This window comes from Rhinatrema bivittatum, chromosome 2 (genome assembly GCF_901001135.1).
Source record: "Rhinatrema bivittatum chromosome 2, aRhiBiv1.1, whole genome shotgun sequence".
Classification (NCBI taxonomy): Eukaryota; Metazoa; Chordata; class Amphibia; order Gymnophiona; family Rhinatrematidae; genus Rhinatrema; species Rhinatrema bivittatum.
Genome location: NC_042616.1, coordinates 131,683,886 through 131,698,952, shown reverse-complemented (window position 1 = coordinate 131,698,952; position 15,067 = coordinate 131,683,886). Strand labels below are relative to the sequence as shown.

General features: G+C 41.3%; 1 protein-coding gene across 5 annotated transcripts; it reads left to right on the top strand.

Annotated features, from left to right (window-relative positions):
* The first annotated feature begins 1,447 nt into the window (after positions 1–1,447).
* LOC115084151 (BMP and activin membrane-bound inhibitor homolog) lies at positions 1,448–10,000 on the top strand. 5 transcript variants are annotated; one of them, XM_029588631.1, is made up of 3 exons: positions 1,448–1,580; positions 8,456–8,743; positions 9,213–10,000. In XM_029588631.1, the coding sequence occupies exons 2-3, from the start codon at positions 8,506–8,508 to the stop codon at positions 9,629–9,631; spliced, it is 657 nt and encodes a 218-aa protein (XP_029444491.1). In that variant the 5' UTR covers positions 1,448–1,580; positions 8,456–8,505; the 3' UTR covers positions 9,632–10,000. The 5 variants fall into 5 exon arrangements, with proteins under 5 accessions (XP_029444491.1, XP_029444487.1, XP_029444488.1 ...); XM_029588627.1 differs by lacking the exon at positions 1,448–1,580 and adding an exon at positions 5,206–5,593; XM_029588628.1 differs by lacking the exon at positions 1,448–1,580 and adding an exon at positions 5,984–6,186.
* Positions 10,001–15,067: the final 5,067 nt, after the last annotated feature.

The following is a 15,067-nucleotide window of genomic DNA, read 5'->3' as shown; positions in this document are numbered from 1 at the left end:
AAAATAATATAAACAACCAGTCTCTATCTGAACCCAGAAGCAGTGGCACAACAAAGGTTGCCCCTACAATCAACTTTTCATTGGATGCCTCAAAAAACCCCCCAAAAACTATCAAGTGGAGACAATAAGTCAGGGACTGGAAACTGTTCAACCCAGGCTTCCTGAGTCTCTTTCCTTGAGACCCGGAAATAGATTGTGTAGGCACCTTGAGGATCTCTGTCAGGTATTGCTTAAACATTTTTAGGGCAAAGATAGGACATTTTCTTTAACTGAAGTTTCAAAATGCCTTTTGATCTGAAAGAGCTGCTTTAATTAAAATGCTTGTTTTAATGCCCTCATACATTTTGAACTAGTTATTATGAACCTATAATACTCTTTTTGCAGGAAAAGATCATCATGATTGAATTCAGTAAGGGGCAATAGTGACCTGTGATATTTGCAGTGTGTGTGTGTGTGGGGGGGGGGGGGGGGCGGTGAAACCTGCAGAACTGGCCTTTCAGGTCAGGACTATAGTAGATGCCCTTAGGGAGGTAGTCTGTTTGCTAATTGTGACAGTATCATTTTTAACCTTGTTTCTTATAAGGAAATGATTGTATAAGACCATCCTGTCTGTCTCCCCCCCTCAAGGGTGTCTTCTGACTGCCTCTGCATCTCCCCCCCCCAAAAAAAATGTTTAACTGTTTATCCAATTTCACTCTAAATTCTGCCACAATTAATATACTTATTGATCTCTGCCCTGATTCACACTTTTCATGTATTCTCATGCCCATGACACATAGAATCCCTGTTTCCTTTTATTTCCTAAAACAGTCCAATTTAATTGAACTTTTAGGAAGGTCAGATCACATTGTGATATCATCAAACATTAGTAAAGCTTATTTGCTATTGGTTAGTGCTGCAGTAACCATTTGATTCCATTTTTTGCCTAGTTTTCTATAGGAAAAACATTTTTACATATTCATTTATATCTGCCTTTGGGGCATTCATATACCTTTGCAGAATTACAGCCCCAGTGGAAATGCATTGTAAGAGTTTGTGATACTTGTAAACTGAGAGTTTGTGATACTTGTAAACTGAGATAACACCCTCTTGTCTTCATTTTGTGATTTTTATTTGACATATTTGGCCAGACATATGTTAAAACACCTGAGACTTAAAACTGAGGATAAGGACATTTATTAAGCTATTCAGTTGGTAAACTCTCATCTTTAAAGTGGCCCCCAACCAATATTAAGCTTGAAATATTGATTTGTCTTAGGGTATTTGGGATGTTGAATTATCTTAGGATACTTAAGAGTGTCTTTGCAGCAGAGAAGATTTTGGTTTTAATTTTTGCAGAAAAGCAGATATTTTATTTTGGCCCTGTACACTGTACACTGTGATTTGTGAATTTTGTTTTTGTAGATCATCCTCCTACCAGAAGGGTGATGAGCTCCACACTGGATGCAGCAGAAGCAGGATCATCAGACTTTGAATGAAATAGAAATGTACACCTTACAGATGAGTACCAGACTTTGATGGTTCTCTTTATATTATTGTGAGACTGTGAAACCTGGCACCAGTTCAAAAGCCAACTCCAGGTGGGCAAGTGCTTATTTTTTTGTTTTGTTTTTCCTATCTTTTTATCCATTTCTAGGTGTTGAGGATTAGGAAATCACAACCCCAGTATGGTACTGCAGCCCTTATTTTTGGCAGAGTACTATAGAGGTTTGTCATTGTCTTCTGCAGTCTGTTCTTCCCTAGTAGTCCTCCATCAAGGTACTACAGGTCAGGCCTGACCTTACTTGGCTTCCAAGATCTAAGATGTTCAAGCACTTTGAGGCCAGTGTAGCAGGGGCAAATGCTTGACAAAACTTACAAAACTGGCATGATTGAGATAGGCTGGAGAAATAAATGGTCTGAAATGAGCACCCCGGCTATTAAATTTCCTACACGTTTTCTGGAGTAGCAGCTCTTCTAGCTAATTCTTAGGTTTGAAGTCAGAGGGTTGTAGTTCCAAAGATCGGGCCTTGTTACTGCAGCATGGGCTTTTTTGGCTTGGGAGAAATTGTGATTTTATGGAATGTCGCAACAAATTCAGAGCCTTCAGAAAATGCAGGTCAAATATTTTAATTAAAAAAAAACAACACCCTTAAAATCCCAAAAAGGTTTTATTGTCAGAGAAGCTTAGTCAGTGTACCAAATGAAATATTAATTTGTTGCTGTGGTCCTACACTAAATCATGACATTTCAAATTCAGGTTTTGAACTACGTAATCTTGCAAGTCAGGAATTATTCTATACCAAGAGATATTAAAGATTTCAAGGAGTGGGACAAACTGCAGATTAGGATTATGATCACAGGGATGTAGTTTGGTCATTAAAGGCCATGTCTACTTCCTAACAATTTTGCAATCTTATGGCCCTGGACCTGGCTGCTTCTAAAGACTTGGCCACACACCCTATTATGAATGTAAGTAATGCTGAGGTGCTACAGTCCTGATCATTATCAAAAGTGAAGACACCTCAGCTGTGACAGCAGATACTAGTAGTAACAACTCAAAGAGATTGTCAAAAAGCAGTGAGTGTGGTCATAATAAAAGGTGCAAACAGTTAGTTTGGAGTAAACATGGTCGCACAGGGGAGCAGCCCTGGATTTGTCAATAGGCATCTATTATGCCTGTGCCTAGGGCAGCAAACTGGCAGAGAACAGCTCTCCTACCCTGTAACAATCCCTTAAAGGAGATGGGTGAGTGAAAGCACCAAAGTGGCTAGGGCTGTCAAAAATCCCTGAAGGGGAACATATAAGAAATCACAGGGTGTGGGACGAAGAGATAATGCTGTTCCACATAAACAGAAGTCAATCCGGTTGAATCTGTCTCACACTCTGTAATTTCTCCTAATAAAAGGTGAACAATTTATTATCCAAAACAGAAAAAGAAATAAAATATAGCAGCATGAAAAAGGAGAACTCGGAATCAAACCGAAAGAGCATGCACACAGTTAAGTGAATCCCAAACAGGATATAGCTGCCAACCACAGCTGGAACCAATAGATTAGGAGGGCAGTGTAACCTCAAAGGTTAAAACAGATTTATCAGACATTGAAAGCAGGGTTCAGTTTCTACCTCCACCCCTCAATGTGTGACCTTGAAGAAGTCATTTAGCCTGTCTGTACTATATTTTCAAATGATGAGCTCTTTAGGAAAAGAACACTGGTAATCTTGGGATGTAAATGGACGGTGTTGTGCCCAAGGTGCTTTATAGGGAATTTAATCTGTAGTAGTATTTAGAATTTTGTCTCAGTGATGTAGTTATAAATACTGTTTTATTATCTAAGGAATCATGAATCACCTGGACTTAAGTATACTAATTACTATTTATTGGATTTACATGCCCTTACCACCCATAAAACGAAAAGACCAATACCATGTTAATGGTGATCTCAGGAATAGTCCACAAATAATTTATTCTTCAACCTGAGGCCAATGAAAAGGAATCCAGAGGCCCCACTCCCCCATTCATCAGCTAAAACTCTTGACCTGCACCTATTCATCCTCAAATCAGTTGAACTATTGCTTCAAAGAGCAACTGGTTTCTTGTAGAAATAAGTAAAGGCTTGACAAAGTTGTGGAGCTCAGAGCAGAACCCTTACTAATCCATGCAGAGGTAACAAGAAACCCAGCCCTTTCAAAACCCAGTTCTACTGTAACCAAAGTCATAATTAAGAGGCGGCTTTCAAGAATTGCTGCGGGCCATGGCTTCACCTTATTTCTTCTGTATCAGGGTTGTGCAGACTGTTACCTGTCATCTCCGCATTATAAATAACGAAATTGTTAAAAACATCTGAATTTTACAGCGACCAAACAAAAATAGCCAAAAAAACTGGCGACAAAACCAGAAGCCTCTCGCTGATGTTTTGTTGTTGCGCTATCCTTTATTCAGATTCCAACAGCCTGGCTGGGTTATTATTATTATGTTTTGTAGCCAACTATTTGCCATTTAATTTATCCTGGCAGATTGTTTGTTGTTGTTTTATTCCATTTCAAAGGTTTTACAGTAAAAAGGATCCGGACAGGAGGAACTGGGCGTCGGTGCTCCTCTAGTGAGCCGAGACAGTACACTAACAAATTAATTACCATATCAGTAAGAGGATCGCTCGGAGTTTGATATTGATCAGGCTGGGCTCACTGTTTGCCGGGGATTGTTTTGGGATAATTGAGTGTCAGTCTCTGCCTGTGTCGTCTCAGTGGCGCCATGTGCTTTTGGCTTGCTAATTTCACTAAGCGGTCTGCCTGCAACTGCTCGGCTACCACAGTGAGCCCAGCCCAACCGCACTGTCTCCTTCTGATCAGCCGTCAGATTGGGCTTTATTGATTACAATAACATAAATAAATGATGAAAAATGAGAGGCTTCTCCTCTTGAAAACTGATTTACTGTAGCTTTCATTGAAACACAGACATTTGTCTGCAAAGGACTTTGCTTACCAAAATATGTGTAGTCTCTTTTCTAATGTACTGCGTTTTCTACAGTCATTGTACATGAGCAGCAAAAAAAGGATTCTAGCGAGGGAATGGAGAGAACAAGCGGAATCTGTAAAACTCGACGCGTTAGAAATCTGGAAAGACCACGTTTAATCTGTATTTTGTGCCAGCCTGCAGAGGGAGATTCTAATGATTCTGCTGTAGAAATATTTCTATGCCTCCCAACGATTAGAACACAAATAGCCTTTGCGGCAACATTTATTCTGCCAGTTAGGATGTTACGTTAAAACGGCTGTATTTAATACAGTTTTTTCCCCTAGACAACCTAGCAAAAAATAAATAAATAATCTTGAAGAAGGCGGAAAGTGCAAAAAAGAAATATTTCCCTCAGATTTACAACTAGAAAGTTCATCCGTTTAGGAAGTGAGCGGCAGAGGGAAAAAGAACCGGTACAAATTATTTCCGAGCCCTAGTTCCGCGTGTATTCTAACATCAACAGTTCTCCATTCACCAGTTTGCCGACGTCACGCAACGGTGCACCAATGAGCGCAGCTCGTACACGTACTGTACCTCTCTCCGCGCTCTCGGCACCAGCTCACCTTTACCCCGCCCATTCGCCTGACGGGCAGCAACGCGGACCAATCAGACGGAAGAACGGTATTCTGAGGGCGCGTCTCGCCGCCGCGCTGACCAACGGATGCGGGCAATGGGCGGGGAGCGGTGGGGGAGCAAATTGTGGGCTATTTTTGCACCCCCTCGGGGCGCCGCACCAAGTCAAAGCGCTAGAGGCCAGGGGACTGGTAGCGCCGCTTCATCAGCCGGTCGGCGCCTCCGTCCGCTTTTTCCCATGCTGCATCGGATCGACCTGCCCGGGGGCTTGCTCCGGCACCGCGGACTCGGTGGTTCCTGCTCTCTTCCCATGCTGATGTCCGCTGCCGGGCGGACTCGCACCTCGAAGGCTGCCGGACGCTGAGATCCAGAACACTAGCTCGGCGCGGGGGGAGCTGAAGCCGAGTCCCGGCGGGGAGGGGCGACCTCACTCCGGAGGGGGTTAAATGGATCGCCGCTGCGCCATCCTCTCTCTCTGGCTGCAAGTCGAATTGTGCGCCATGGCCGTGCTCTTGACAAAAGGTGAGATCCGCTCGCTTGCTCAGCGCTGGGGGGGGACGGGACGGACTTAGTCGCTCACCTCCCGGGACAGAGGCATCTCACACACGCACCCCGGGACCCGACCCTCCCATATCTTTTCAACTGTATCCCCCCCCCCGCCCCCCCGGCGTACCACCGCCTGGCGCCGGGGCAACTGTAGGAAGAGATCCGCGCCTCCCCAGTGAGAGTTTTTTTTTCCTTCTGCTGCTGCTGCTCCTCGGAGTAGCGGCTTTTCTTCTTCTTCTTCCTTCCACCCTCCCTCCGACTTTTTTTTTTCTGCCGCTGCTAGAAACCTGCCCCCGCCGCTCCGCTCACGTGAGTCGGGGGCAAGCGGTTGTCAAAATATTTTCGTTCGTTTCTCTGGCGTGAACTTCTGAGCGTTCGGCGGCGTGGAGCCGGCCGGGCCGTCTTAAAGAGACACCGACGCCCCCCGGGAGCCGGCGCTTAGCAGAAGTTTAGAGCGGGGCGAGGGTCGCCCTTAAATCCGCACTGCAGGAAAGCTGGACCTGAACCCGGCTCCTAGGCGTAACCTTGTATTTAAAAATCTGATTTATTAGTTTGACCAGCAATGCAAAGTATGAGATTTTGAACACTTCCTGAAAATGTAAATTTGGTTTATGGTCGTAAGTAACAAGTTACATATTTAAAAATACGAAGTTAGTGTGTTATCTTGGGCTGCTCTGTTTCTAGGTGTTTTTTTTTTATTTTAATGAGTAATGCATCGCTCCTGTAGGAGTGTAGAGGAGACAAGTTTGCTAAATGATGAGTTGCAGTATTTATTTATTTACATTGGGAAGAAGGGTGTAATTAACCTTAAATGACAACTCTTGCTGCCTGCAGAGGGAAGCCTCCTGGCCCCATCAAAGGCAGACAGAACAGGGAGTGACTTAGACTGATGCGAAGTCGCAGATACTGAAACTATGTGCCTGATAATAATGTAATTAGGGGATCGCATACTTCTGGCTGCTCTTGACTTCAAAAGCTTTAAATGAAGCCTGCAGTCTCTCCTGTAGCCATCTTGACTAAAAGCAGACATTTTGGTTTAATAGCTATATACAGTGACAAGAAGTTGGAAACAGAAGAGCATTGTTCGCTTCTTTCAAAATACCACTACCCTTTCAGGCTTTTTGCATAACCCAAGAAAAAACTTCATGAAACAAAAAATATCCTCCTTTTTTAAAACCATATTTTGTTTAGAGAAAAGTGTGGTTTTGATTTAAGGAGCTGTAACAACCTGATGAGCGGGGCTGCCTGATTATAGGTCATTAAAATACGTAGAAGTTTTAAACTGGATTGTGTAAATATTTGAAATGTAAGCGCGTTTATGGTTTCCCTTTACTGCTTGTAGACCCAGGAAAAGCAGCTCAGATTTCGCTTATTCTTTGTTTATGTATGTATATATTAACTTTTTGCCCTTCCTAAAAGTTAACCTTTGTCTGATCTCTCCGAGAGGAAAAAGATCGTGTAAATAGAAATGTGGAGGCAGGACTTAAAAAGTGCCTTTTTGTCCTCTTTCCTGCTGAAGAGGACATTTTAGAAAGACAGAATTGGAGGTGTACGGTCTCTCTCCTAAACCTTCAGGAGATCTGAGGGCAGGGTTCACGTTCTGCTACTTACTTTTTAGACCGAAAAGAGACACGCCATCATTTGGCTTGCGTTAGCCAGGCTTATTAAAGGGAAGGGACTACAGCCTGTAGCATTAAGGTGAAAGCCGAGTTCAAGCTGGGTTCCAACCTGCAGGCTAAGGACCTGATCAAGGCGCCTCTCCTGGTGAGCAGCAACCTCCCCTAGCTCTGAAGAGCTATTTTGCAAAGAAGGGAGGGAGGGATCCTATTTACTTTGTAAATGCAACATGCACCAAAAGCTTTAAAAAGAGATGGTGCTCTGAAATAGTTTTCCTTTGTGAGATGGGTGGTACTAGCTTAGAAATTCGACCCTTTGGGTTTCCACTTAATTTGAATTTTTTTTTTTACCCTAGCCATTAAATGATGGGACATCGAAATATATTTTGAATTAAAGGACATACTGTATTTTTACAACACAAAGACATATTTAATTCATAGGCGTGGAAGGCTAAGAACTTACAAAAAAAAAAGTCTTATGAAGAGGGTTTGTATCCCTTCCTACAGGAATGTTTGAGGTTTCCTGATATTTTTTCATAGGACTAGTTACAGGATTTTCAGGCTAAATCTTCCCTTTCAAGACCATATGCCAAATTGAGTGCAGACTGGGAGAGAGACTTTTTTGCATTGCAGTTTGACCCCCCCTTTTTTTATGACTTTCCATTTGGGTTGAAAGAAATTGACTTTGGCAAACGAACCACTAATTGTAACTGCACGGTTCCTGTTTTATAATACTGACTAAAAGCTCTTTTGCACGAGAAGCTCCTTATGGAGAGAGTGCCCCAGTCTGCAGCCATCCTAGATAGCTGCACGGTAAAATGTTATATGCTGGTGAAGATTAAGTTCTAGTTAATAATTTTGTGAGGTGTAAGGTGGTGCAGAACAAACTAAGCTATTTGGCAAAAACTTGCAACAGTACTTTACAAGCCACTGGTTCCAATTTTAACTATTTGTGGAGCAAAAATGTTTGTTTTTGACATAGGAGGGACTTATTAGTAGCTAATATATAAAGCTTATTTACTGCACATGTGTCTTCTCTTGACTCTTCATGATATAATAGGTTTGAAATGATGTATCTTCTTAAAATTGACAATTTCAGCTTTCATTTTAAATGAATTGCAGACATCCATGTTTCTTTGAATTTTTATAATCATTTGCAGTGGGGAGAATGTGTTGTATAAAACCATATTTAACTAAATTTTCTTTTTTTTTTTTTTTTTAGGTGAAATTAGATGTTACTGTGATGCCCCACATTGTGTTGCAACTGGTTACATGTGCAAATCGGAACTAAATGCCTGCTTTTCCAGGCTCCTTGACCCCCTGAACACAAATTCCCCTCTTACTCACGGCTGCTTGGACTCTCTTGCAAATACAGTAGACCTCTGCCAAGCTAAAAAAGCTGAAAACTACACGGGCAGCACTGTGCCCACACTGGAATGCTGTCATGAAGATATGTGCAATTATAGAGGACTGCACGATGTTCTCTCTCATCCCAGGGGTGAGACCTCAGGTAAGAAAAGCAGTTTCCAAGTCATTCTTTTCCTTCATCTGTAGGCTTGTGACAGCCAAGACCTTGTATGCCGATTATTGATTTTGTTGTTAATGTAATTAGAGACACCAGAGGGAAAAGCATGTCTAGATGCAAAGATGTCTCTATTGAGTAGCTTTTATGTCTGCATGGGCATTAGATGTCTGTCTGGCTAATAGGTTTTCCCTGTTTTCAGCATTTGTTTCGAAGAGGTTAAACATTGCTGCTTGCTGCTGTAGGTAATAACTGTCTTTAATGGAATACATGCATATTTTTGGACCTGGTTCTTCTTCCCTTTCTTTTCTAAACCAGTGTCCCAGTTTTAATTCCCAGCCTACCATGATTTCAGAAAAAGTTAATGACAAAGTAAATTTTGTGAGGTGCAGGGATGAATGGCCCATTAAAATCTGTCACTAATGAAAATAAAATTCTTTTTTTTTTTTTTAAATAGGCCAAGGAAGCAGGTATCAGCACGACAGCAGCAGACACCTGGTCACTAAGGTTCAGGAGCTGACCTCTTCCAGAGAGTTGTGGTTTCGGGCGGCAGTGATAGCTGTTCCCATAGCCGGTGGCTTGATTTTAGTGCTGCTCATCATGCTAGCTTTACGGATGCTTCGGAGTGAAAACAAGAGACTGCAAGATCAGCGACAGCAGATGCTCTCTCGCTTGCACTACAGCTTTCATGGGCATCCTTCAAAAAAAGGACAGGTGGCCAAGTTTGACCTGGAATGCATGGTACCTGTAACTGGACATGAGAACTGCTGCATGACCTGTGACAAAATGAGACAGACTGACCTCAGTGATGACAAAATTCTTTCACTGGTGCATTGGGGGATGTACAGTGGGCACGGAAAGCTGGAATTTGTATGACCAAGTGTTTTTTTTTAAATCTGAGCTAAAAGTAGTACAAGGAAAACTTAAGACACTTTTGGGGTTCTGCTGGACAGGAGCACTTTATTTTGAAGAACAAGGGAGAAATTGATGAATTAACTTTGAAGACAAAAAAGGACCTTGAATATTTCTTCTGAAGGATTTGAAAAGCTGTCTTGTTTGCACAGAATATCATTCAGTTGCATTGCTTTAGAATTTGAAAAAGTAGAAGTTGTACACTGTCACCAGGGCTGTTTGAGCTGTAGGCTATTGAGATGAGAAAGGAGCTCCACACAGGATGAAAATTCCGATGTATAGTTCCTCTTTTATTGTAAAGATTTTTAAAAAAATATATATTTTTGTCTGATGTTTGGTGGTTTTGTCTTAATTCACCTGAATTCATTGGTAGTATCTGGTAATATTACACACAAATGATAGTTTGTTCACAGTACAGAACATTGCTCCTCCACACATGCACTGCTGTAACCTTTGCTTTCTAGTCTGAAGTAAGAAGTTAACATCTTTTGGAGCATTGCTGTTATACTATAGAACTGCAAAAGGAAAATGCCCTTATGTTGTAGCCAAGGGCAGTAGCTCTTAATTGAATTGATGGTGACTTTTTAAAAAATGATCTGCTTATAAAGAGGTCATGGCATCTGCATCTTTCCTCTTGCTAAATATTGACCAAAAGTGGTCATTTTGAAATATATGTAGATCATATGTGACCTTCTATGAAAGACTGGGAAAATCTCCCCTACTCAGTTATGGTGAAGTTACCTGCACCAGCTCTCAGGATTTTGATAGGCACAGAATAAAGAGAGAAATCATTTTTTAGTAAAGGCCCTTAATCTGATTGCAATATGCTTTTCATGTCTTTAAAAATGCATTTAGCATGGTATGTCCAATATAAATGTCTTAAAGATTCAAAACCTCCACTGAAATTTTTGCTAGTGCACAGTTACTTCATGTAACCAGAAATTTTCTCTGTTTGAAAAGCAACATGAGTTGGTAATGTATAGTTGTCCAACATCTGAAGCTAACTGCATGCACTTTCAAGGGGGGGAGTTAAATTGGTGACCAGCTAACAACTTAAAGCTGTGCATACACAGAAAGCAGATGCAAAAACTGTGTGCTGGGGGTTTACGAATAACAGCCAGAGGACTTATACATAAGAATAAACTATGTATCCATACAGGCAAAACAACCCTTCCCGTCTCCATCTGTAGGGAAGTCACCTGAGTTTTGTGTTTTTTAGTGCTTTTTTTTTTTTTTTTTTATCTTCTATTGTGTTCTTACTCTAGAACTACAACTGGGGTCTCTGAAAGCTCTGTGAAGGTGGGATGTGATTTTATTTTATTTTTTCCCCTTCCAAGCTGAACATTTCTTTAACACTGCTGCAGCCTCCGTGAATGATAGTGGTGACTTTCATTTCTCTTCTAGCACCCATACAAAACTCCCTTTATTTGGGGTTATCTCTGATGAAAGGAGCCCCACACTAACCTACATTTTGGAAGCAACACGACCCCTTTCTTGGAAACAGCTTGGGTGTTGGGGAAAATCTGCAGTTTGTATCCTTAAATCATGGACTGGTGCCAGAAAAGAAGTCATTACTACTTTCTACCTCCTATGCTTTAGGCTGTATAGAGCTTTTTTGAGAGCATGTTCATTCAGTTCTAGCAACTCTTACAGTTGGTGTTGATGCTCTTAAGAGTTATATGAACCACTTTTTTTTTTTTTTATTTTATTTCTTTGAAGTAGATGGAGCAACAAGCTGCCTAGCCTCCGTTCTAGTCCCAATACATGTCGTATGGTAAAATTTGCCCTATTCCATGCACCTTCCTGAAAGCACTCCCAAAATGTCAAAATTGAAGCTGCCTGTCTTTACACTCCTCTCCCTGCCAATAAGTTAACTCCACATAAACGTTTGGTTGACATCTTCAAATGTTTTGTAAGGGGGCCAAACAAAGATATCAATATTTCTGATAAACCTCTTTTTGTATCAAACCCATGCTAAAAATACAGGGAGTGGAAAACCTATTCAACGGATTTTAGGAGCTAGCAAATTTATCTGTTTTTAATTTGCATTTTTTATTTTTAAAAAATTATTTTGCAGTTTTTTTTTTGTTTTTTCATTCATGTTTTTGCTTTTTGCAAAATTTTCTATTTCTTTTCTCCATCCTTCCAGACATCTCCTGTATCTTTCTGCTTCTTGTACTCTTCCTCTCCTGCAGGGGCAGCTCTGAGTTCTGACGTCTTGGCTTGGGTTCTGCTGGCCGTGGATTCTTGGTCCCAGCTGGCACCCTCTGGCTGCTGACATTTGTGGCAGAGTCTGTCTGAATCTGACCCTGGTGCCAACCAGATGCTGAATTTGTAGGTGCCTGGGCATGTTAGCTCCTGGTTTTTGTCCTCTTAGGAAAATATATTTAATTTTGTATGTTACTTCTCGGATACTGAAGCTGCTTGACTTTCAGCCTTGTTTCCCCATAATGCCTTGAAAACATGCATATTTATAGAGGCTTTCTTTATATGATCACTTTTCTATTTGTTAAACCCATTCATTTATTATCAATGCAACTTTGATCAAAGGGAAAATATTTTCCAAATTCTAACATCTAAATATTACTCAGTGGTAGTTTGCCTAAGTTGATTAACTTTCAAGCAAAGGTTGTGGACTTCCCTTTTCCCCATAATATGCATCGTTAGTTCTCTTTTAATCAGAACATTTTCTGATTTGAATAAGAACTGTTAATGGAAGTATGTTTTCTATACTGTACAGTCTAGTAACTGACAAAATTATGTGAAGAAGAAAAAGCCCTGTTAAATGCCTAACATTTACTAAACCTTTGTCCTCTTTGGCTGCAGAATGAGGGGGAAATAAGCATTAATAAATCCTTCCTTAATAATACAGCTTTTCATAAAGTAGTCCCACACTAAAAGCTTGCTACAGTTATATTCTGTTAAAATTCACGACCACAGGGGGTCTGACCTTCTTTTAGAATACCAAGCGTCTGCTTTTGAAATTGCTAAACTACTCTTTCTAAGGAGCCTGTAAATCTGGTTTCAATATCTTGTGATTACAGGCTGATCTGGGAGCTTGAAAGTAACCACTGGACTCCATAATCAATGCTTTCAGTGCCGGGCTCCAGGCCTGTGTGTAGGCCAAGGCCACAGCTCTCGCCAGCACACAAGCACAGCTGGAAGTGCTGAAGAGGCAGAAAAACATTTCTGAAAGGATATTTTGGTGACATAGGCTGATTGTATGTTATATAAAAGAAAATTGTATCCTAACGTAACTGAAATTACAGTTGTGCAGAGAGTATAGACCATTAGAGGATCATGTGAGACTGCATTTTTAACTAAGGCAGTTTGAATATAGGCTTGTTAGATATATAGTGTGCACAGTCTGCAGTACGTTTAGTGAGAATATTTCATGCCTAATTGGAAAAGAGTCCAGTTAGGCACATTTAGTCTGCCCCGTTATGGCAGTTCTTAACTTGTTTTTCCAAAGGTGGCCAGTCCAGGTCACAAGTACCTGGCAGGATCCCAAACAGTAATAGATTCCATGCAGTTTATGCCCAGGGCTAAGCAGTGGCTTTTCCCAAGTCTGCCTGGCTAATAATGGTTTGTGGACTTTTCGTTGTGTAACCTTTCCAAACCTTTTTTTTTAAAACCCAGCCACGCAAACAGTTTTTACCACATCCTCTGGTAATGAATGCCAGAGCCTATGTGTTGTGAAAAAAATATTTTCTCTGACATGTTTTAAATGTGCTAGTTAGTAACTTCATGAAGTGTCCCCTTGTTCTTAAAATTTCTTTGAAAGAGTAAACCAGTGTTTCCTGACCAGTGTGTCTTTAGATATGATCACTGAAAAGTCAACAATGTCTGATGCTCAGATCAAGGCCAGTACCTGGGCTTTGGTCTTAGCACTTCAAAGCAACAAACATAACCAGTAGTGGCTCTAAAACATGTAGAGGCTCCTTTCTAAGAGCCTGTATACCCATGCTTGCCTCTTCTTTCTAATGGATAGCTGTGCCGTGCTTTGAGCTGCACACACAACTTCCTAGTCTTCCCTGTGTTGAGCCCTTCTAGCCTCTGTCCTGCTCCCAGGCTGAGTGTCCAGTGCGCGCTGGAGGTGACTTACTGAGTATTGGGGACCAGCAGCGAACAAGCTCTGAAAGTCACATGCAGCAGCTAAGGTAACCAAGCTGGCTTTCCACACCATATCCACTTCTCTGTTATCATGTGCCTGTATATAGAGGGAGTTGTCCAGCGATGGGGTCATGTATGTCTGTCCCCTCTCCCTCTCCCTCTTTTTTTTTTTTAAAGTTGGAAGATAGATTGAGGTTTTTCAGTGCTTCCTGAGCACTTCTTTTGGCTCTGAGTCTGCATTGTGGAAGTTAGTGTGCCACATGACAGTTTAGTTAATGAAGGTGTGGCTTGCGCTTGAAAAGGTAAACATAAGTAAAGAATCAATTTGTGTTTAGCTCTTCTGTTCCACTCTATTCATTTTTTTCCGCGCAGCCATCTCTTCTTCAATATGAGAGCCTTACTCTCTTTAGCTTTTCTTCATAGGGGAGCCATTCCATTTCCTTTATTTTGGTTGCCCTTTTCTGTGCTTTATCTTGTCTCTGCTGTATCTTGTGAGTTTTGCTGATCAGAAGTGCACCCAGTTCTCTAGGTATGTTCTCTGTAGGACATTACCCAGGTATTATAATATTCTTCCTTCCTATTCTAATAATTATGTTTGTTTTTTATTTTATACCATGGCTGCACACTGAGCCACTGGTTTCAGTGGCTGTGCTCCATATTTGAATGTAAATATTCAGAACAAGAAAGAGATTTATTCTGCCAACGATACACTTTTGGGGGATTAGTAAATTCCTCCATGAGCAAGCGCTCCCTCCTACTGTGCAGTGCAACTGTGACCAGGGGCAGGGAAGCTAAAAAAAAAAAAAAAGGCAAAGCTCCTTCAATGGGGCCATTCTCAGGTACTTCATACTGTTCTGCCTCACAACAGAAGCACTCAAATAGCTTTGCTGGTCGTGGCCCTTGTGTTAAACCTGTGGACGGTGACTCTTAAGTAGTATGAAGAGACACCATCAGTAGCAGCATTTAATATGTAAATTATAATAGATTTTAAGTTCTAATCCTATACAGTTAGAAGCTCTGGGACTGACTAATTCATTGACTGCTGGTTGAACAGAAGACTGTGGAATAGAAAAGTTCAAAGCCCCGTCTTAACTCTGAAGTGGACATCTTTCCTGGCTAGAAAATAGGTCAGCTAAGACGGGACGTCCCACACATTTAATCAAAGTGACCTCATTTTAGCACCTGAACATTCATATTACCCCAAAGGACAACCAAAACAAATTACTAGGGGTATGGTCCCCTCCTCCTTGCACTCCAGCTGATCCTCTTAAACTCCACTTTCTGTAG